Source organism: Ooceraea biroi, chromosome 5, assembly GCF_003672135.1.
Source record: "Ooceraea biroi isolate clonal line C1 chromosome 5, Obir_v5.4, whole genome shotgun sequence".
Lineage (NCBI taxonomy): Eukaryota > Metazoa > Arthropoda > Insecta > Hymenoptera > Formicidae > Ooceraea > Ooceraea biroi.
In genome coordinates this window covers 11,729,277-11,752,147 of record NC_039510.1, presented here as the reverse complement: position 1 = coordinate 11,752,147, position 22,871 = coordinate 11,729,277, and the positions used below count along the sequence as shown (strand labels likewise).

The window sequence follows — 22,871 nt, the reverse complement described above, 5'->3', positions numbered from 1 at the left end:
GTGATTGTTGATTATTTAAATAAATAATATAAATATGATTTATTTTATATGATCGATCGCCAGATTCTACAGAATTTGGTCGGACTTCGCTAAATCTCTCGCTCAACTTCTCAATGGAATTTTCAAGTCAATTTCTTAATATGATTAGTAACAAAGATGTGCGTTACGTTGGCAGTACTTGATTTCACATTCCTCTCAGTTGGCAATGCTCGAGCGTTTCAGTTTGATTTTTGAAAGTAAACAGCGATTTAAAGTTTGAGCCATTTGACCTCATGGAATGGACAGTGCAGGACGGTGCCAGGTTGGACGTTTGAGAGGCCATTTTAGCGGAATAAGAAAAAGTCATTTAACTCTCGTCAGTTGGAGTTGGGCACGTGTAATTCTTCAATTCTTTTAAGTTTGTTGCTTCACGTTTGAAAACGAAGTTTTTACGTTGCTTATACTAATTAAACGGTAAGTGATATGAAAAGAAAATAACGTATTAACGGAAAAAAGAAATTTAATATATTTAGTTATGTGAGAACAAAGAATTACGCACCGACTTTCGTACTACGTAGCACGAAATACAATTTTAATGTGTGATTATTGAGAATTTTTTATATTTATTATTTGCCAAAATCGTTTTGGACACTCGTTTTCCTTTAATTTTGCCTATTTTTATGAATTGTTCTGAAAGAAAAACTAACTTTTTTTTTATCTAAAGTCTACGCAAAAATTATGGGCAATTTCGCGAGCAAGTTGCTGTTTTACACCAGTGGAACTCGAAAAGAAGACAATGAAGTGGAGGCAACTGAGCAACAGGCGGATGCGAATGATAATATGTGTACACCAATATTGTCTGAAAGAAGGGTACTAGTTGATCCACGTTCTGCCTCGGCAGGAATTCCAAGAACTCCTCTTGAGGTAAAATCCTAATAAAAATTCGACTAGGGAGAAGCTCTATGTGTTATTTACATATAATTTTGTATTTTGAAAAAAGCATATAAATAATATATTTTAATATTGTATAGATTAACACCGAGGGTTCAATGACCAATAAGGTACCTAGTGCAATTCCGAGGTATTTACAGACAAAGCAGTATCTGGAAACTGATATGGATGTAGTGATGCAACCATTGACACCAAAAAAACGTTTACCAAAATTAACGGATAGTGGTCAATCGTCAGACTCCGTATGTTATCTAATAATTAATTTATATTAATATCTTATACTTGTTGCTACATGCATTTGTTGTCTATGCAACATGCTGCATGAAATAGAAATATAGGAAAATTTTGAAATTCTATATCTGTATTAAATGATGCTACTTAATGTTCACCATAAATATTTTCTTTGTAATATAAATTATAATTTTTACAAACACATTTTTATGTTTGCTTCATGAAGGAAAATCTTGTTTATATTTATATTAATTTTCCATATTACATATTTTTACAGGATGGGATGCAACATTATTTAACACCAAATATTAACGACGAGAAACATCCGAAAATGCTTACACCAATAGATAAGGAACGTTACAATGTTTTAGGATTAGATCCTAGATCTCCAGCTGCAGATTTCAGTAGAACTCCGATTTTGATACCAAAATCTATTGCGAAGTTAAAAGCACGATCGCAGGAAAATTTGACTCGCAAAGGCAGTTACGATACAGATGTGTACAACCCCAAAATCTTATACAAGGAGATTAGTGTCAGGACACCTCAGTCCGATTCCGATTCAACAACTGTCTTTGAAAGTGAGGCAGAGGTTACAGTTATTAAGAATTTGAAAGTTAAAGACTCGGAGGAAAAGTTAATCTCAAGCGAACAGACAATTGCAATTGATAAAGAGGAAGATAACGTAGATAAGCAGGATGATTGCGAAGACATCCAGCAGGATGTTGAAACGATGCATATCTCAGAGGATTCTTATTGCGAGCAAAATCTACAAAGTCACAGTGATAAGATTAAGGTATGGCAGGATCCCTCGTCGGAAGAAAGCAAGTCAGGTAAGGAAGAAAAAGAGAATGTTGAGACATTACCGCCACATGCGAGTCCAAGGGAAGATATAATTATAACATTTGATGACACTAGTGTCACTTTACCGAAATTAGTAAAAACAGGAGAAAATAAAAGAGAAGAGATCGCAGGAAAGAAAAAAAAGGATATCGGAACAGATGCTAAACTAGTTTCGAACGAGGAAAATATTTTCAATCCTGGCAACAAATATAGAACTGAAACGTTCAAGGTGACTTACGATGTCTTACACCAGCACATACAAATGTAAGAAATTGTGTATTTGCAAATACTAATAAGCAATTCTTTTTTCAGAATCGAACACCTCTGGGCAATCGATCTAACAATGAACAAGTGCAAAGAATAGCAACAAAATCACCACAACACTTGTTGAGGAATAAAGCTTTGTCTAGTAAGGTACAACAAGAGAATACTCCACCATGCAAGAAACACAGTGGAAACGCTAGAAATGATACTCAGTGGGATCCAAATTGTACAATTTTCATTTAAATTACACATTTATATTATATAATTTGAATTAATTAACAATAAGAATAGATTAGAAATAATTAAACTTGTTTTACATTGTCAGTTGCAAATACAATTATACATTTATGTACATGCTTAGTTTGACATAAATAAATTAATGTATAATAGACCTATCTATGTCTACTTAATCTGATTTCTACCATACTAATGAATATTTAAGCATCAGTTTTCTCCATTGCTGAACGAACTTGAGATTTTGCCATCTGAATTGAATGTTGAAGACTTTCGCTGGATTGTATTAATCGCGTGACACTGAAAAAGAAATGTTTGAAGAAGATTAGATGTAGCATTTTTAATATAATTTGAATAATCATGATGAAATCATGATAAAAGATGATTTTAAATATCTTTTTATCATATATTTCAATTAATTTAAATTTTATGAAAATATAAGGAATATTTGGAAATATTTTACATTACAAGTATCAGAGATACGTACTTTGGATTTTTTATAATTATTTTCTTCTCGTTGTTTAGTTTTTTCACTAACTTGACTGTAATTCCACTCTCCACTTTTTTTACGTTGCGGAAAACATTCGTTGTCTTCTCAGTATTTGATTTCAGAATATTCCTGGTATCTATAAGTCGCGGCCAAACAATTTTAACTTTTACATCTCTGTTGATGTACCGTCCTTTATAATTTTTCCCCTTCCGTTCCCGCTCGTTCAACTCTGCATTTCTATTTGTCTGCTGGACTGCTGATTGTATCACTGGTTCAGTTGGCTGATACGGTGCTGGCAATGATTTCGATCCGGATGCTACACTGCAGTCACTATTCCAGGTTGGTAAACTGGGTTCGGACACAGGACGTGGATCTATGCTCCTAGGTATTCCATTGCAAATAGACGTTAGTGTTTCTCCAGGATAGCAATGCTTGAGTCGTTCTTCAGTGAGAGGTAAAGCAGGTGTCCTCTTTTTTCTATGATACTGTTCTCTGTAATTTTATATTTGAGGCATGAGATATTTTTCTTTTATAGGATTCATAACTTTTAAATTAATTATCACTTGCATCATTATATTGTATCTATATAATACGCTGTTAATATATAATTAATTAATGTCAGATTTAGTATCCAGAACATACTTAAACATACTTTGGAATAAATTTGTCCACTTCTGGGTTCGTCAAATCTTGCTGATTTCTTTTTATTTGTACTGCTACATCCTTACGGCGTTGCATCAACTTTGCTTCTGTTTCTGCTAGAGTTTCTAACTCAGGCGTGTAAAAAATATGTAGAAGGCCACCAAAGAAATTTTTATTGTCTATAACACGTTTCGCTATTCTACATGAAAAATAATTCAGTGAATTTTCTAATTTCCGCAATTCATTATATGTTAAAGATAGCAGTTTTTTTTAGAACAAGATTATTTACCTTGCACTCTGGATATGTTCATAATGTACGTGATATGTCTCCGTAAATTCTTCAGAAGGATATTCGTCTACTAACTGAATTACTTTCACAGCTCCGTAAGGGTGAACAAGTTTCTCTACTTCTTTTCCTAGTTGTAATTTTGGTACCCCGCATATCAGCAAATGTTGCGATTCATCATTAATTGTGTAAACCTGTTATACAGAGCTAGTACGTTAAGGAAATGTTTTTTTTGTGTATAATTACTAATATGGCTTACAAGATTATTCATGATTTAAATTATTAGATAATAATGATTAACATTAGTCAATTATATTTCTAAGAAAAGCTAGAGAAATGGTAAATGTTAATTTAAATGGATATTATTATTCCTTATTTTGTGTATGTATGTATATAAAATCTTAAACATTAGCTTAATATTATATAATATTAAATAATAGATTAATTCTAATAAAGAAAAACACAAATACAATTTGTTTTAGAGTAGGATACAATTCCGTGATGCTACCTTGATTGATGTCAACTTTCTTCCTTGTCTATAAGGTGGTCGAGTTTGACACAATTTTTGTTGTACATGATGCGGCATGTGCATTATTGTATACTTTTCCTCTGTCATAGTCTACAGTAATATCCTTTTCTTGTTCTTCTTCATTTAATTTTCATACTTCTTGGATAATATTGTTTATCACAAAATATATGGCAAAAGAAAATATCTGTCTTTCAAAGATTAATAAATGTGCTACATAAAACAAGCCTAAAAAGAGGTTAAATATTAATTAATTAGATTAACAATAAGAATAAATATTATATTCATTACTCAAACTGCACACACTTCTCTTAAGGTTGTATGATGAATGTAAATACCAAAATAAATCATCACGTTAATTCTATACTCAGATTTACCGGTCATGAGTAGCCGGTCGCGAAAGCCCGTTTAACACTAAGACCCGCGAATAATAGGTTAGGTTAGGTAAAGTTTCATTTCTCCACTACGTGATGCTTGAGAGAGAGGTCACATGTATTTTATAAATACTACTGAGAATAAATAAAGTACTTGCGAGAAAGGATATAATTTGCACACTCTAGCGAGAACATCATATACTAAATTTGATCCTCGCATCTGCGCTTTTTATACTTTTCCTTCATTCCCATATTTCTTTTCTTCTATTTTATATTTTTATAATAATATTACTTTAGCTGCGGTCTGATTGATGTTCCAAATACTGCACAACACTTTCTTTTCTTCTTTTTATTTGAAAAAAAAGAATAGAAAGTGTTTTGAAGCATTTGTAGCCCAAGTGGACCGCATTCTAGAATATTTTAAGTAGGGCAATAAATTTTATATTTACGTAAAACATTCAATTTGTAAAAACTAAAAAAGCATTTTTCTTAAAAAAGATTTTAAAACGTAGTTATTCAAAAGTTGTAAACTTCACATCGTTTATCGAAATCAGTTTTATGACTTTGTAAACAGACCGCACCTAAATAACATGGAAAACATGTAATTTTGAGCAGTAACTAATCAGCATCTCCCTTTCCTAGTAATAATAGACATAATTATGTCCACGTTTCTTTCGCGTGATTCGCCGTAACGCGGTAACTTACTATGCATATTGCATGCACATCGGCGGAAGTGGCGGCGTCGGCTAAGCGGATGTCATCGCCCAAGAGAGAGTAATGGCGTTCGTAGTGAGCACACGGTGTTCTCGCGGTTTGTCCGTTACGTCGTGAATTAAACCGTACCTCAAAGAGACCGGGTTGAAATCTGCCTTCGTATTCGTTGTCGAGTATCCCGCCTCGTTGGAACAAATTGTACTATACGATTCGCAGTCGAAACTCGGGAAATATCGCGAGACACGAGGAAACGCAGGAAAGCGCGTGTGGCGGTTGAGCTGGTGGTTGTGTACGTTCTCGCCAAGTGCATCGTGTGCAGGAAGAACTCGACACGAAGTTCCAGAACGTTTGTCAAATCCTCACGGCGATTCTGATTGTTGACTTTAAGCTTATAATGAACTGAGACTCCAAAATTGTACGCTCACAATCATCATCGTACACATCGTACACGTCTGTCGTTCTACGTGTGTCACGGAGCATCATGACGTGTACGTATTTCGCACCTTTAAATCATTCCTTTTTTTTCTGTCGAAGTTATATGCGGGAAGTAATGTTTACGAATGTAGTGCTTGAAAATATTGGAGAATAACGTGTACAAGCCAAGGTGGAGAAAGCTATTAGCAAGAGAAGTTGAAGAACTTTAAATTATTAATAGAGTACAACATACAGTTATATGTTACAATAAGCTACAACGTTATTTCTGGTTGATTGTCGTGGCCAATCTTTAGATAGATTTATATTGAAGAATTCAGTGAATCGTTAAATAATTTTTTCATACATTATGATAATTAAGAGAAATAGAATTTTTCGATGATGGTGTTTGATCTTCTAAATAAATTTGAATCAAATTTCGTTGTGTGATTGTTCCTTAGCTTAATATATAATTACTCCACCAGGATCTTTATTATAATGTTAAAATTTCTATTTCTTGTTATTACATTATTATTATAAAATCTACTCAGAATACTAACAGAAAATATAATTTTTGTTTTTTCACAGGATTCACTATGGATTTAATACAAGATCGTAGTATTATTGTTAACATAAGGCATGTTTGACCGTGTTGTCCATCTAAGTGGAGCAAAATTAATTAAAGTTACTTAGTTGCATTTACCTTCTCTTATAATGTCTGCGAATGCTCAATTTGCAAATCAGTCACCAGCGGTGAGTTTACCAAATATGTCTGTGCCGCCGCCTGGAACTCCGAACTTGTCGGCACCACCGCCAAATCTTACCACCATAAACACATCGGGAAGCTATCCACATCGATATGCTAATCATAGAGAGGGCAATCGTGGTTTCTTCAAGCCATTTCGACCTTATCACGCCCCGAAAGTCGTCGCTGGAGGGCAGGATACTTTGCAAGATGAATTCGATGGGAAGAGGCTCAGAAAATCTGTTATGCGAAAGACGGTTGATTATAATTCCGCCATCATCAAGAGTTTAGAGGTAAGCATCGACTTTATATCTAGGCTTATCAAAACGGTGCTCTCCAAGATTGTATCTAACTTTTTGAATTTCCATAGAATCGAGTATGGCAACGAGACTACAGGGATCGTCGCGCGCTTCAACCAGATGTAATATATTATCCCGACTTACTTCCGCCGCCAAGTTACATTGATAATCCGATAAACGCGGTTACCACGAGATTCGTAAAAACGGCCACCAATAAAATGCGTTGTCCGATTTTTTGTATGGCTTGGACTCCAGAAGGAAGACGTCTCGTTACCGGTGCCTCGAGTGGCGAGTTCACCTTATGGAATGGCCTCACTTTCAATTTTGAGACTATTCTACAGGTATTTCACATGTTAGATACGAGATATAAAGGATAATTGTGATCTTGTGCATCCGGTTATACGATAGTTAATATATTCTGCTTTATTGCATATTAAAACGTTGAGGGACAGAACCTTGCAAATCTTGGCCTCGTCTCCGAGTAGCTTTAAAAATCTATAAATTGATTGAAATGTGAAAAATAATCACGTAGTTTTTTATTATTTTTTAGAAAATGTTTTTAATCATGTGCTGGATATATTTTTCTTTTTACATGTTGAAAAGTAAGAAAAATTGATTTCTCTGTTCAGGCACACGACAGCCCAGTAAGGACAATGGTTTGGTCGCACAACGAGAGCTGGATGGTAACAGGGGACCATGCAGGCTACGTGAAATATTGGCAGAGCAATATGAACAACGTCAAGATGTTTCAAGCGCACAAAGAAGCGATTAGAGGACTCAGGTATATCATCCACCACACTAGTCCTTACGTCTCTTGCGCCACTGTTGCCGATAATCCATTCATCCTTGCCGTAGTTAGGATATTCGACGCGACTCTTATTCTCTTCCTTTTCTGGTTTTATGCCGTTTCTGACAGAGCAATAGTGATTCTTGTATGGGTACACAGGTGATTTTAATGAATCCTAATGTGAAGCATTGGATAATAAAATGCAAAATGAAATGGCCGTCAGGAACCATGGAATGAACCATGTTCGTGAAAAAGTGCCAATTGCCGTCTCGATTAGATTCGGAAAGGAAGTTCTGATACATCTATCTTTTGCCGAATTAGGAGAAGCTTTCCGGAATGATACGATAAAAATCTGAAGAGTCAAACCGATTTTTCTTGAATCATTATTTATCGTTGAAATCTTTTATATATTTTAAAAATTTAATCGTAGAAAATATTTTGAGTATAGTGTAGCGGAGTCATATTTTTTAAGTAACAATGTAATAATAAATTTGATAGAACTTGCAGATATAAAGGTATAGATTTTTTTTAACGCGCTTTCTCTCGTCGCGATGGACGCACGTATCTCATAAAGTAAAAATCGATACAAGGGCAGTGTAAATTTCTTGCGTACATCATATGTGCGTATTGACATAATTTACGATTTGTATTTGTAGAGTCTTAGGGACCTAACTCGATTTCTTACTCTGTCCATATAGTATCGATATAATGCACTCATCATCACATTAAAAAGTGGCACAAATTCTAATTAAGTTATAACGCTATTAGGTCCTTACGGCTCTCATTTTAAGGAATTATGTGGCTAGATTGTTTATTCGGCAAAAATGTGTATGTGCTTTAGAATAACAAATAAAAGAAAAATATATATGGCAACACCTAGTCGAGATTCCCATATAATGATAAATAAAAAATAAAATATCCTGTGTCCTTCTTTATATATCGTTTAAGTTTCAATAAAGTTAAATAAAGAGATATCACATTATTGCATGGCTATGAAAATAAAATATCTTGCCTTTAGTTTTATGTCAATTGTGCCCTTTCGCATACGAAAGAGAGAGAGAGAGAGAAGGAGAAAGAGAGCGTAACAAAAATATAAGACATAACTCATGTACACTTCGGACATTTTTTTTGTGCAATAAATGTTAAATTCTGAAAAAAGATTGCTTTTGGTATATCACTCGGTGGTCATGTGGCATCAAAAATAAGTTTTGGTTTCACCGAATGATGAAACAGTCATACGTTCATCCGTCTAATAAACGGTGGACTTTTATTTGTGTGCCAGATATGACTGTCGCAGATGGTCTTTTATTTATTTATAATATATATTTACACACATATAAATATATTCCTTTTTTTAATGATCTCTATTTCTCGATGGCGCATTTTGTAAGATTTGGATACACGTTCTATATATCGGTATATTACATCCAGTTTCTTCCAAGTTAATTTGTTGACTTTATGCACTCACATGTGTGCGCTGTTTTGTGTACATTTGTTCGTACTTCTCTTTTGCTTTTCCGCGCGTACATTGTTTTCAATATCAGCAGACACAGAAAGAATCATTAAACATTGAGATCTACTGGTTACGGAATAACAACTTTACATTGAATTTATTTCTGTACAATATTTAGGAAGAAAGATCTTTTGTAAATTATGCATTTCAAATTTTTGAGGAATTACCCATATGAATTTATAGATATCTCCTTTTGGATAAGAAAATATGGATCCCGTTTTGTGATATACTAAATTTGATAAAATAGATCAATGCAACTAAAATATTAGGAAAAATCTCTCTTTAAATACGTATGTGTATTACAATTTAAGAAAATTTTCATAAAGAACACGCATTTGTGAAAAATTATTAACAGTTTGACAGACTCTTACATAGTACATCTATGTATCTATTATATATCTACGATTTGATAATGCTTTGTGTTTCGTTGTTTTTTTTCAAAATGTACATATATACATCTACATTGCATGTAATAATAATTATATATCAATAAATCAATAACGAATGCAAGCAATTGAATGTTTAACTCTTCAGCGATCTATACTCTTCTATACTCTTCTCGGCTTGCGCCATGATATGTATAATGTTTCTGTCATCTCTTTACCATACAAAAAACAATTGCTCGACAATTCTTTCCTTGCTTTTCGATATACAGAATAATTAAATTCTGTAAGATGAAGATTTGAATAAAAGTTTATAAGGACAACAATTGTATTCCGCTTTCTTGTCATTTCGGAATATTAAATTATTGTTTAAATTTTCTTCTTATTTAGATTAGTAACTTTCGATGTTATGTTTTGCAAAATGAAATATAATACTAATAAACTGTCATGTTTGAATGAATACAATACATGGTCATGGTGCAGATATTACGATTTCTTCCGTACCGTATATATCACTTAATTATTACTTAATTATTTAATTATTCAATTCTGGTGACTTTTTATTATGCATATCGGCAAATAAAATATTAACACAGTTTCTTACCATATTCGATAGCACATTGTTTAAATGTAACATGTTTTTTTTTCGGGTGGGTAGTTTCAGTCCAACGGATCACAAATTGGCGACCTGCAGTGATGACGGAACTGTCAGAATTTGGGACTTTCTTCGCTGTCATGAAGAACGAATTCTCAGGGGTACATAATTTATTGATATACTTCATTGATTTATTATATGTTTCATAAAATCTGCTTTTATTTTATTTTTTACTTTATTACTTAAATAGTTTTTGACATTTAATATATTTTAATTATGTATTACTGTTTCTTCACATAATTTCGTGCACTCTTTATGATATATTTTTCAAAGAATTTTCGTAAATAATATTATTTTAAATATTATTCCTAAGCATTATATAATGTTTATTATATAAACAGTCATGTTCGATAAACAATACTTTATACTGTTTTTCTCGTAGGTCACGGTGCAGATGTCAAATGCGTGCATTGGCATCCGCAAAAGGGTCTAGTCATTTCTGGCAGTAAAGACAATCAGCAACCAGTGAAACTGTGGGATCCAAAAACTGGCCAGTCTTTAGCGACACTCCACGCACACAAGTCGACTGTGATGGATGTCAAATGGAACGAAAACGGTAACTGGTTGGTGACCGCGTCAAGAGATCATCTATTGAAATTATTTGATATCAGGAATCTGAGCCAAGAAGTTCAGACTTTCCGCGGCCATAAAAAAGAAGCGTCCAGCGTTGCTTGGCATCCAAGTCATGAGGGTCTCTTTTGTAGCGGTGGAAGCGACGGTGCTATACTCTTCTGGCATGTGGGGTATGTACCATTTTTATTGTTGATTATTTTCCTTGTTCTTTCTCTCTATGTTATTGCTTAAGTTACATTAAAAAAAATAGGTATATCTTATCTACGCAATCTGATAACTTTATGGTGGATTTTTAGAGCGGACAAGGAAGTAGGAGCAATAGAACAGGCTCATGATAGCATAGTCTGGACATTGGCTTGGCATCCTTTGGGACATATCTTATGTTCTGGTAGCAACGATCACACATCTAAGTTTTGGACACGTAACAGGCCGGGAGATCTTATGAGAGATAAATACAATCTCAATACATTGCCAGCGGGCTCGGCCGGAATTGACGATCACGAAATCGGTACATACAAAGAAAGATATCCAATTAAAATATCTTAATAATATATTTGAAAGTGTAACATATAAAAAGAAAATACTATAACAAAATCACTCGTTCCTTCTAGCTGATGAAGCAGCAGTAATACCCGGTATGGGCCCGGAGGATAGAATCAATGCCGATGGTGAGGCCGAAGATAAGAGCGGAGGAATCCCGGGTCTGGACTTGGATCACGCGGTGGATGAGGGCAAGAAATTTGCCAATAAGAAAGTACCTTATAGCAAACCTATACCACGGAACTTCCAAGCTCAATGGAACGAAATGGAGGCCGAGGATATCGAGCAGGTTGAAGCACTCAATGCATTTGTCAATCAATTGATTGAAACTACGCCTGGTGCCGTGCCATTGAACGAAGTTACGCCTAATGCCATTATATTGTACGGGAAAATGATTCCTGTAGAAGGTAAGCATCGCATATTTCAATAAAAAAAATATATAAATTTTAGGCCTATAGTTTTATGAAATGTTTATTAACTTAATTAAATTTTCTACAGCGGGCTCCAAGCTAGCAGAAGCGATCAGTAAAGGAACCGACGCTATAAACAAATTAGTATTCTCGGGTGAGATAGAAGAGCTACGAGACGTGGTTGGTCCGCCGGACAATACAGACGAAGCTGAGGAGTATCTGCAGGACGATGGTGAGATCGATTATTCGAAAGTACCCGACATCGATCTCCCACCGCCTTTGCCTAGTTCAAAGTTCGCACAAAATCCTGAGCTATTGAAGACATTAAATCGCGGTGGCAAGCGGAAGTTTGATCAACTAATTGGCTGGAGCGATGGCGGTGCTAGCGATCGCACGTCCAAGATTCATCAGCCGGTCTTCGGTGGCGTGATGACGGAGGACTCGCAGTCCAGCGACACTGATCTGAGGTTCGGCCTCGGTAAGCCAAATGTTGGCGAGAGTAATTCCTTCCACGGCGACGAGGATCACAGGCGAGGTGCCTCTCACGATCCCATGAGGAGCAGCAATCGCGACGACGAAGATCTGAGGTTCAACATATCCGGTCCCGGTAGGCCCGGTTCGCACGAGTATGATCCGCGCAGCAACAATTTCGCTGATAAGGATTTCCGCATCAGCGGCTTCTCGCTGTTGAAAAAGCTGGACAACGATATGTACGATGACCGAGAGCGCGATGGTACGAGTTCTGGCCGCTGGGATGATGAGAAGGACGACGGTCCTCGCGGCAAATCGGACGGCGCGTTCGCTGGCAACAGCTTCGACAAGCGTGACAGTAGCATGGCGATGGTTCCCGGCATGGGTAACAGTATGCACGGTCACATGGCTGGCATGCCTCATCTGTCGAATCATCACAACATGCAAAATATCAATCCTAACATGCCACCGCCGATACCGAGTCTCGTGCCGCATCCTAATATGCAACAGCATCCTGGTATGCAGGGTAAACCTCATCCTGGCATGCCTGGCATGGATGGCTCAATGCCGTCACATTTGATGGCGCACCATCCAAACATGCATCCAGGCTTCGGTCCCAACGGACCACCGCCTGGCGGTTTCGGGCCCAATTTCCGACCGCCGCCAAATGGCAATTTTGGACCGAACCACTTTAGGCCGAGCCCGATGCCGCCGTTCGGCCCGAATCAAGGTCCGCCGCCTTTCGGCAATAATTTCCAAGGAGCGCCCAATTTCCGCGGACCGAACGCCGGTCCGATGAGCTTCGAACGGCCAGGCTTTGGGCCTAATTTCCGCGGGCAGAACTCGCAGGGTCAATTAAACAGCTTTAACTCCAATTTCGGCAATTTCGGCAAGAACGGACCGAATCGCGTTATGAACCGAGGCAGTGGTGACAGAAGTGGTTACAATAATCGCAGTAGAGGACGCGACAACGATCAGTCGAGAAGTGGGAGGGGAAGAGACAATTATTAAACAAGTTCGGAATAATATGTTACTTCGATTATCGGCGACCGAACTGGTGTCTCTCGATAGACGATGTTTTCTACGATAATATGTTTTGTGAGACTTTGCCAATGGTGATCATGAGTGTGTAAGATAATCAGTGTTGAGAATCAGGTTTATGGCAAATCAGGCAGTACCTTTAACAGTGGTGAACTGTCTTATTCGCATTTGTGAAAAATGCATATAAGTGAATAGGTATGACTAGGTATGTGAACATGATTATATGACTATATTTTCACGATGACCAGCATGATAACAGTCAGATAACTACCTTGATTTTATGATTCGTATCTAGTGTGCGGCTAATTGAATATCTTTTCTTTAGACAACGTAAGGGAAGCGAATTCAGACTAGTTCATTATCCCGATTAGTTATTTCGGATTCAGATAATTTGAACTATGTGATGCGATTCGAATATTTGTCACATATAGACAGCCTTCTTTTTACAAAAACAAAAAGAGGGGAAATTGTAATATAATGCATTAGGAATCGGCGACACGAATATTATTGAAAGAAACTGTTCACAAGCTGCCTTGCGGGGAATTTTTGTTCCGTTTGCGGAGCTCGACAACTGCGTGCTAGTCATATCAGGATGCGTGACCTGAGAGGAAAGCACGAACGAATGATCGACTCTGCAGCTGTCGTCCGAGGAATGTGAAAGTGCTGGAATTTATAGTCCATCTATCTATTATTAATAAAACGGAATAACGTACAGCATTTTTTTATTTCTATCCTTTTGTACGACATGGGAATTTAAGCAGGATAATGGTGAAGAAACGAAATTTTTAAATGTCTAAGAAGAACGTGTACTTCAATAATTGAATTCTCAAAGTAAGAACGAAGTATAAACAACTTGAGAACTCGGTTTTTGTGGCGATTATTAGATTTGTTTGTGAACAGAAGTTTAGTATCACTATTATCCTGATTAGACTTGTACTAATTTTTTTTCGATTTTGAATGATACGCGATTGAAATATATTACAACGAACATTGAATCCTGTAAAATATGAAAAAATGGATTGCATTGGACAGAGATTAAAACCAATAAGTTGTTGTAAGTGCTGTAAGTGGCTTTGTGCTTTATGTATAATTAAAGTAGAAATTTATTTTTTTTTGTTTATCAACGGCATCGAAATCCAAACTCATTTCGCATATTAGTTGGTTTCAATTTCTGAATTATCACATTGGACACGATAACATAATAATCAACTGTAATATGATATGAAACTGCTTCGAAATATACACTTATATTGCTCTGTAATATTAATTGTTAATAAATTGATTTTCGTTTCGGCATTCATTTCTCGCGCGCGTATGATTCCTCGATTAGTTCTAAGAAACTCCGCTACGAGCCTCCGCTATCTTCAATTGAAAAGTGAAAAGTAGCAGTGCAACTATACCTATGTTTTGATGGGATGATCTCACGTGTTGCTCCTGCAAAGATTAAATATCAGCAGCTGAAACCATGAGCAAGAAAGGTAAAAAAGGACGTAGTGAATTAGGGAGAGCCTTGATGAAAGAACTATCTAGGAGGAAACAAGGAGTTAAAAGAAATAGCAAAGAGCCGTCTATGGTAAGATAATCAATTTATTTTAACCTCCTCGTTCGAAACTATAGGTCTTTATGGCGAATACAATACATGAAATTAATTTTACGAAGATATTTCCTAAATTATGCATTTTAAGAAGATATTCAGTCATCGGTATATTTAAAGTTTTAGTCGCTATTATAATTAAAAAACTTCTATTGAACTGTTAGATAAGTTTGTTCTAGGTTAATAAATTTATTGGATTGACTAGAAAGTCCATGTCTGTCATTGTTCTACATAGCTCCATACCACAGAAATCAATGATGGTTACGATTGGGGTCGACTCAACTTGCAATCCGTTACGGAGGAGAGTTCATTTCAAGAATTTCTCTCGACTGCTGAACTGGCAGGCACAGAGTTCAGTGCAGAAAAATTGAATATCAAAATCGTAAATCCCAATGACGTTGGTTTGCTCTCGAAAGAGGAGAAAGAGACGATGCTAGAACTACATGAGAAAAATAAAGATCTCATCAAAATACCAAGAAGGCCAAAATGGGGCAGTTCCACGAGCGCTCAGGAGCTGCACACTCTCGAAAGGGAGAAGTTCCTGGACTGGAGACGTTGGCTGGCCATGTTGCAAGAAGCTAAGGAACTGATGTTGACGCCTTACGAAAAGAATTTAGAGTTTTGGCGACAATTGTGGAGGGTGGTCGAGCGCAGCGATGTCGTCGTACAAATCGTAGACGCGCGTAATCCGTTGCTCTTCCGCTGCGAGGACTTGGAGCGTTACGTCAAGGAAGTGGATCCTAACAAATTAAATATGATTCTCGTCAACAAGGCAGATTTTTTAACGGATGAGCAGAGAACAGAGTGGGCGAAATATTTTACGGACATTAACGTGCCGGTAGCTTTCTTCTCCGCCACACTGGCGGCGGAGAAGCTAAAAATTGAGGAAGAGGACGAGAATGAAACAAGTTCAGTGAATGAAGATGAAAATGACGGTTCTGATGCGAAGGACGGCGATAGTGCTGATGAATGCAATTTGAATTGCTCGTCAAATTCGAAACACAAAAGCGCGAAAGACGATGTTAGTAATGATGATACATGTGTTATATCCAATACAGAAGCGGACGAAGATGAACAAATAAAAGCCGCCGAACGCACGATAGAAGACTTGAGTATCTCAGAGGCGGACTCGACGCATGAAACGAAGAAGATAGCCAGTTCGCCGAAATTATTAAATAGGAATGAGCTCGTGCAATTATTTAAAACAATTTATAGCGGAGGTAAGACGCAGAGAGACAAGGTGACGACGATCGGTCTGGTGGGGTATCCGAACGTGGGAAAGAGTTCCACCATCAACGCCCTGCTCATGAATAAGAAAGTTTCCGTGTCCGCCACGCCGGGCAAGACGAAACACTTTCAGACACTATACGTGGACGAAGATCTGCTGTTATGCGATTGCCCCGGTCTAGTGATGCCGAATTTCGTTTGCACGAAGGCGGATATGATCTTAAATGGTATACTGCCGATTGATCAGATGCGAGACCACGTACCGGCGATCACGCTATTGGCTACGCTGATACCTCGGCACGTTTTGGAGGATGTGTACGGCCTTATGTTACCGGTTCCATCGGACGGAAATCTGGATCGCCCACCAACCGCTGAGGAGCTGCTGAACGCGCATGCCTGTACGTAATCGCTTGAAATGTATAAGAATGCTAAGATAAAAATTTGAAAGCTATTTAATCATTTTTATGTATTTATGTTACATATTATCTTTGTGTAGTGTTCAAACATTCACGTATTAAACATGATATATACACATCTTTATATCATAGATTAATATATCGTATTTCTGTTTATAGATAACAGAGGCTTCTTAACACAGAACGGCCAGCCGGACAACTCACGCTCCGCGAGATACGTTTTGAAGGATTTCGTTAATGGCAAATTGCTGTATTGCGTTGCGCCGCCGATGCTCCAACAACAAAACTATCACACGTTCCCGCCACGACGCCGGATTGTGTCCGCGAACAAGCATATACCGTCCGGATTAGCTCGCCTTAACGAGGGATACGGCATAACGGAGGAGCAGTTTGATCGCAAATTCTTCCAGAATGTACATGTGAAGGGGGTGCATGGAACTGTACCGCAACACTCTTTAGGTGCAAGGTAATGTGAAAATTTCCGTTTTATTTGTAAAGTTGTTTATGTATATAATAATAATAAGTTCCTAAATTTCCTCACTAGAGCACAGGGTCTTAAAGGTTTCCTTACACGTATGTTTTCACAGTTTTCGCACATTGTAAGTCCCATGATTACCTCCAATTTGGAGGATCGGGTATTTTACATAACGAGGGAATGACACACAGCGATTTATCAGCTGTGTGTGGACCTAGTGCCTTTTTCAAAAGACAAGCCCAGTTTCCCATATTCAAATCTTCTCAGTTACTCGATGTATGGTTACAAGTTTGGCGCTTTACCATACTGTAAAATTGTTCTTATATAATATATATTATATTGTGGCAATAGATAGTTTATAAGATCAATCAGTGAAGCACCGAACAATCGATTGACATTTTTCTTCACATACGTCAGGAAATATATTCTGTCTTTCACATATAAAATTCAAATTCTGAATATAATTAATTTTCAGGTGTGTGAGATCGACTACTAGCTTGACAGAATCTGTCGATAGTCAATGCGACAAACCTTGGAAGAAGATAAATAAGCATGCCAACAAGAATAAACGTGAAAAGACCCGAAGGATATATGCTCATCTCGATCAACATTGAGTACAAAATGTGCGGGAGATATCAACTTTCCGCAGTTCTCGCACTCATTATATCCTATCGTAACACGCTGCGTGTATATTATTATAACTTCGTACTGTACAAACATAGACTTGCGTCACAGGATTACATTCACATGTAATCGTGTACATGCGGTAATGTCCACGATACGTGTACGTGTATATGTGTACATATGGTAAAATTAAAATATTTTTCTATTTTATTCCCTTTGTATTATTTATTTCTTTTACCCCTGATATATTGTTTTTCATCTTAGGTCTAAAATTCTGTACGATCCATAGAGACCCATGTATCCTCATTCTCGAAGCTACGTGGTGTCCCTGTATAATGCAAATCTCGCAGGAATATAAACTTCAATAGCGGATCGTACGAGTTAGATTCCATAGGAATAATCGTTCGTTAAACAGGAAGCACAAGTGGTATTCTTCGCTCGAATCAGAATTCAGTCCATATGATCCAGTAGAGTATACGCGCGGTATATTTAAATTATACATAATTTAATTTCTCTCATAAATACTCTCGAGGTTCGGTGCACACCAAATTCTTGATGATTCGCACGATGGAATAACGGATCCTCAATAAAACAGTACGGTGTGCAATATTGTTCTCGCAAATTTCGATTCAAATTCATGCAGTAATTCGTCTATGTCATTGTCTAGGTCTTCGCTATTCGCCAACTGGAACAAAAAGTTTCGTATATTATTAACTGATGAAATCCTTAAATTCCGCGGATGAAGCTTTTGGATGAGGAACGGTATAATAGTGCAATACCACTGTGACTAGCTCGCATATGAGAAACGATCCTACTGTGGCCTCTTCGTGATTATCCTGGATATCGATATTAATTAAATGTACGGGTTGGTTGAGTTCCTGAGTCCTAGATTCCATGCATTCAATTACTTGATCGTACACGCGCTCTTCGCACGTAATGAGAATGTCAAATTTGTCCTTGGACAATTGAAACCGTTCTGGTCTAGGTTTTATCCGACGATTTCGATCCAACATGTGTAGTAAGCCATTCTGTGTATAACTGTGCCAGTTGTTAAGGAATATCCCTTTACTAATTAAATAATTACTCGTCAAAAATTATACAAGAGCGCTTGTAAACGCATTACAAGCAACAAGCTACTATCATATAATACAATAGAGCAAAACGCATATACTGGTGGATTAATCTAAATTATAATCCAACAGCGAATCCCAAAAGTTACAAAAATCAGACAGACTTGTTACTTCTTCTCCTTAACATAAGCTTATAAGAAATATGAAAGAGTTTATATAAAGGATACTATTGCTTGTCCTTCATCAATAGATCATTGTAGATTTCGTCGTATGAAGTTCCAAAATCGTAGATGTTAGGACGGTCTGGTGCATTTCCAGGTAGCTTGACCTTATCGCCAGTCCCAAATGATTTCACGTTGAAGCCCTTTTTGCTGAAACAACCGCAGTCGGTAAATAACAGTCATAATCTATTTAATTTTCCTAAGAAAAGTCAGATACACGTGAACATCGCAAGATATTCCAGAGCAATGGTGCTTTGCTAAAATGTTACAAGTGCCATTTTTAGAATGTTTACAGTGGTAGACACCATTGCTTCCTACATAGCAGCAGGTGCGGTGAATAAAATCGCCACTGAGTTAATGAGCTGAAACAATTGTCTCAATGGGTTTCAAATCGAACGACCGATTACCTCAGGAAAGCATGCGCTTCCATGCTCCTGTTCATATTACTGGAACATATTACGGCTACGCTGATGGAATTTGGCGCCGGCATTTTCTCGAGCGTCCCGTTAACCGTGAAAAAGCCGTGATAGAGAGATCGTATGGTTGGCTACAGCGAAAGATAACCTCACGTTCGGGGATTACGTGGATGGAACCATCTGGGAAACAGTGTTTCGAATTTTCTATTATGTCTAAATCTTTTACGCGTAAATCTCTGTGTACTGAATCAAACGCGATCCGATTCAATTAATCAATTTGTGCGATTCCCCCCGATTTAATAAAATTTTCTAACGAAAATTCGTAATAATCACAGATATTACGAGTGGTATTGCGACCTAAATGGACCTAAATCGTTCTGCTCTGTCAATCGAAATGTTTGGCCATCCTGTGGCGCCATCCTTCAAGAGATACATATGATATATCGATAAATGATGTTACCGGCATCTGAAAATGAAGGATTATCGCAAAAGAAATTTTTAAATAATAAACAGAGAGAGAAAATGTTTCTCCTTTACCATTTCTTATAAATTTTTATTAAACATGAGAAAAGACGAAGTAGTTTAATAACAAAAATATTTCATATTTTGTGTCTGATTTTGCTGTTCATCGTATAAAACAAGTAGATTAAGAGGTAATAAATGAATAAGAAACATATTAAGAATTTAATTATATCATGGCAACGATAATATAATTATCGATAATATAATAACCGAAAAATACGCGCAGTCGCAGATTTTTCGAAAAGTCACGTGACCCGCGCAAGCTCTTCAAACTTCAGACGTGTGCGAATTCGAATGTGCGCACGTTCACGAGCGGCTGCCGGCGAAATCGCCACGCGCGCGCGTCGACGGGATTTCTTCGAAAAGTGCTTCTCATTTAAACACGCGTAAATGTGAGATCTCTTCAGAAAGTGCTTCGTTTCATCGCGTGCATAATCAGGCTCGTTCATAATACCACTCGGCGAGAAACGAACGCCGCTCGAGAAGCGCCCGGGGAGTCTTCATCCCGGTGAGTAAATAAAATAGACGTATATCGCTCGCACGAAATATAGGTTAACATCGTTTACTCGCGTGCACGTCCGTGCTTGATTTACTTCGCAAACACACTTGCGAGAGAACCTGACGAGAAGTGATTGAGTGACAACGAATACACGCAGGAATTAAGCGACACGTAAGGCGCATTTAAATTTGAGCAATCGATGATGGGTCGCCATTTTTGTGTGGAATCACTCTATGCGAGGATCGGGACGAATTGTGATTAATAATATTTATTCGCCACGGATTCATTCGACTCTGCGTCGCGAACGTATTTGTAAACGAAACTGTTAAACGGCGTTACGAGAGCACATTATTGTTCTACAAATCGCATTTGCCAGACTCGCGCTCACGCGCAGCGAATTGAGAAGAATTAAAGAGGGTCGTCATTAAATTGCATAATGCCGGTGGTCGCGGATCTCTTGCAAAACCGCGAAATAATGACTAGCGCCGCGTACACTTTATCGGTGTATAGCCGACACGAGTCGGGACGCTCGCCGATGATTGCGTGCCTTGGACTCGGGGGCCCCGAATTAAGGCGGGGCCCGGACCTCGACGAGACTTCAATTTTGCGCTCGACGATTCTGCATCGCAAGACCCTGGCCGGTCGCGCGAGTCTCCGAAAGTGAACGATACTCCGAACGAACGAGTTCGGTCCGTCCTGTTTAGAGCGGGATCTGCAATCGATGCACGAGTAAATCGTATAATAACAAGGTTATACGGAGTGTCCCACTTCGGCCGCATTATTTTTAATAGAGGATTCTTCTTTGGCTAACATACAGCCAATTATTCTTTGACGAAAACGCTCTTAGTTTTTGATTCGTTGATTTTAACGATAATTGATTTCCGATGAACGAAGCTTCAGAAAGAAAACCAAGTTTGGATATTCTATTTCAGAAGATTGTGTTAAAGAGAATTGTATTTTAAAAAATCATATTCAAATTATTCTAAGTGGTTCCGAATACAATTTTTGTGATTCTTGTTATTAGAAAATAATACTGCGGAAATGAGACGTTTTGCACGTTTATCTAATACAAGTATAGTTATAATAATGTCGATGCAATTGATGCAAAAGAACAAATTACGGTAAGTGAATTTGCTAAATGCATTTACATCTTTATAATCCAGACATGGATCTTTTTGCGCTAATTTTAAAACTTTAACACCTAATTGATCTTGCAATTCTGTGACTTAATACTAATAACTAACTACTTTGTAAGCTTGATTAATTTTATTACCTTGTTATATAAGATCTTTTTATTAATTATTCTATGATATAAGGCAAGCATATTTAAAAACTGGACGCATAAAGAGCTACAAGATATTTTTTCTTCTCTTAAATCTTGTGCGCGTGTAAAATTGTTTAAGCGAATCGCGTGAGTCTTATCGTTGATGGGTGTTGTAAAATTAACGAGGCGATCCCAAGCTACTTGCTTAGGCTCACGTCGCAGCATCCATATACACTCATTTGGCGAATCGTCGTGTCGTCGTCTGGCGCAATGTCGATTAGTGCACGTGCACCGCAGCTTGCACACGGACAAACGGATCAACGATTGACGAAACCAATTTAGATCCACGACTCGTCTCTTTGTATGGCCTATAATGGCGTGTGTTATGCGTTCGCTATGCTCCGCATGGTGATTGCTTTACCAGTTCACTTGGAGAGAAATATTTCATGGTGATTGTAGCGTTACGCATCGTCGATCGATAGCAGACTTTCACGATAACACGATAACGAACACGAGAGATGTAACATAAAGATTCAATCTTTACCTGGAATTCATATATTCGCCCGTTATAATACATCAATAGAAAGTATAACGTTATTTTGTGCTTGCTCTAGTAAGAAATTATGCGATTGTTGATACGTCAAACTCTAAAGTGCATTATAATAAATTATTAAAACGAGAGACGATTAAAACATCCGATTTTAATTTCGCCTTTCATCATCAGTCAGCTTTTCAATTTGCGCAACTCTTACTTCTTGAGTCATTTCTCTGATGTTTCTCTTGCGCATGATAACATATCTATTCGTACGGATGATAGCAAGCATAAAAATAAATTACAGGAGGATCGCTAAGTATAGACTGAGCAATCGATAGTCCATGCAATTAATGTCTTACAAGATAGACGTAAGTTATACCCTGCGTGCTCAATGCCGAAAACGCACAACCGGATGCGTTTTAACTCATGGATATTAATGACGAGCATTCCACGGCCATGAGAGTTCCCGCCATGAGAGTTCGACTGACATCCGACGGATGTCATGTGCATAAACGAGTAGCCAAAAGTCATCCTTACGATGCAACGCCATTAAATTATCCCTCCTTTGAGTTATGGTGTGCGTTCCGCGTTCCGAATATCAATGTCAGACATCACATTCTGTGCCGGTAAATCACATCTATTTGTCTCC

The 22,871-nt window shown here is 37.4% G+C and overlaps 6 protein-coding genes across 7 annotated transcripts in view; 4 read left to right on the top strand and 2 right to left on the bottom strand.

The window, feature by feature from the left end:
- Nucleotides 1–96: 96 nt before the first annotated feature.
- LOC105281082 lies at nt 97–2,657 on the top strand. Its single transcript, XM_011342051.3, has 5 exons — nt 97–453; nt 704–903; nt 1,011–1,172; nt 1,439–2,230; nt 2,314–2,657. Exons 2-5 carry the CDS (start codon nt 718–720, stop codon nt 2,506–2,508), a joined length of 1,335 nt encoding a protein of 444 aa, XP_011340353.1. The 5' UTR covers nt 97–453; nt 704–717; the 3' UTR covers nt 2,509–2,657.
- Nucleotides 2,556–4,913, bottom strand: LOC105281081 (RNA-binding protein 48). Its single transcript, XM_011342049.3, has 6 exons — nt 4,750–4,913; nt 4,426–4,671; nt 3,921–4,111; nt 3,642–3,830; nt 2,987–3,481; nt 2,556–2,799 (listed from the first exon to the last, which is right to left on the bottom strand). Exons 2-6 carry the CDS (start codon nt 4,531–4,533, stop codon nt 2,703–2,705), a joined length of 1,080 nt encoding a protein of 359 aa, XP_011340351.2. The 5' UTR covers nt 4,534–4,671; nt 4,750–4,913; the 3' UTR covers nt 2,556–2,702.
- A 346-nt stretch (nt 4,914–5,259) lies between these two features.
- On the top strand, nt 5,260–14,073 carry LOC105281080 (pre-mRNA 3' end processing protein WDR33). Of its 2 annotated transcripts, XM_011342048.3 has the most exons (9): nt 5,260–6,019; nt 6,531–6,980; nt 7,058–7,327; nt 7,616–7,767; nt 10,328–10,425; nt 10,707–11,067; nt 11,194–11,405; nt 11,509–11,844; nt 11,936–13,329. In XM_011342048.3, exons 2-9 carry the CDS (start codon nt 6,657–6,659, stop codon nt 13,327–13,329), a joined length of 3,147 nt encoding a protein of 1,048 aa, XP_011340350.1. In that variant the 5' UTR covers nt 5,260–6,019; nt 6,531–6,656. The 2 variants fall into 2 exon arrangements, with proteins under 2 accessions (XP_011340350.1, XP_026825820.1); XM_026970019.1 differs by lacking the exon at nt 5,260–6,019 and having other exon boundaries at nt 6,657–6,980; nt 11,936–14,073.
- Nucleotides 14,074–14,726: 653 nt separating this feature from the next.
- LOC105281083 (large subunit GTPase 1 homolog) lies at nt 14,727–17,905 on the top strand. The gene is made up of 4 exons (XM_011342052.3): nt 14,727–14,932; nt 15,189–16,578; nt 16,756–17,062; nt 17,547–17,905. Exons 1-4 carry the CDS (start codon nt 14,825–14,827, stop codon nt 17,683–17,685), a joined length of 1,944 nt encoding a protein of 647 aa, XP_011340354.2. The 5' UTR covers nt 14,727–14,824; the 3' UTR covers nt 17,686–17,905.
- Nucleotides 17,906–17,916: 11 nt separating this feature from the next.
- Nucleotides 17,917–19,779, bottom strand: LOC105281084 (RNA polymerase II subunit A C-terminal domain phosphatase SSU72). Its single transcript, XM_011342053.3, has 4 exons — nt 19,394–19,779; nt 18,993–19,136; nt 18,475–18,733; nt 17,917–18,380 (listed from the first exon to the last, which is right to left on the bottom strand). The coding sequence occupies exons 1-4, from the start codon at nt 19,474–19,476 to the stop codon at nt 18,279–18,281; spliced, it is 588 nt and encodes a 195-aa protein (XP_011340355.1). The 5' UTR covers nt 19,477–19,779; the 3' UTR covers nt 17,917–18,278.
- Nucleotides 19,780–20,217: 438 nt separating this feature from the next.
- The window catches only part of LOC105281090, a 39,932-nt gene continuing 37,278 nt past the window's right edge, over nt 20,218–22,871 (top strand). Inside the window, exon 1 of the mRNA XM_011342069.3 lies at nt 20,218–20,432. The gene's annotated coding sequence lies outside the window, so the exon portion shown is untranslated. The remainder of the gene's footprint in view (nt 20,433–22,871) is intronic.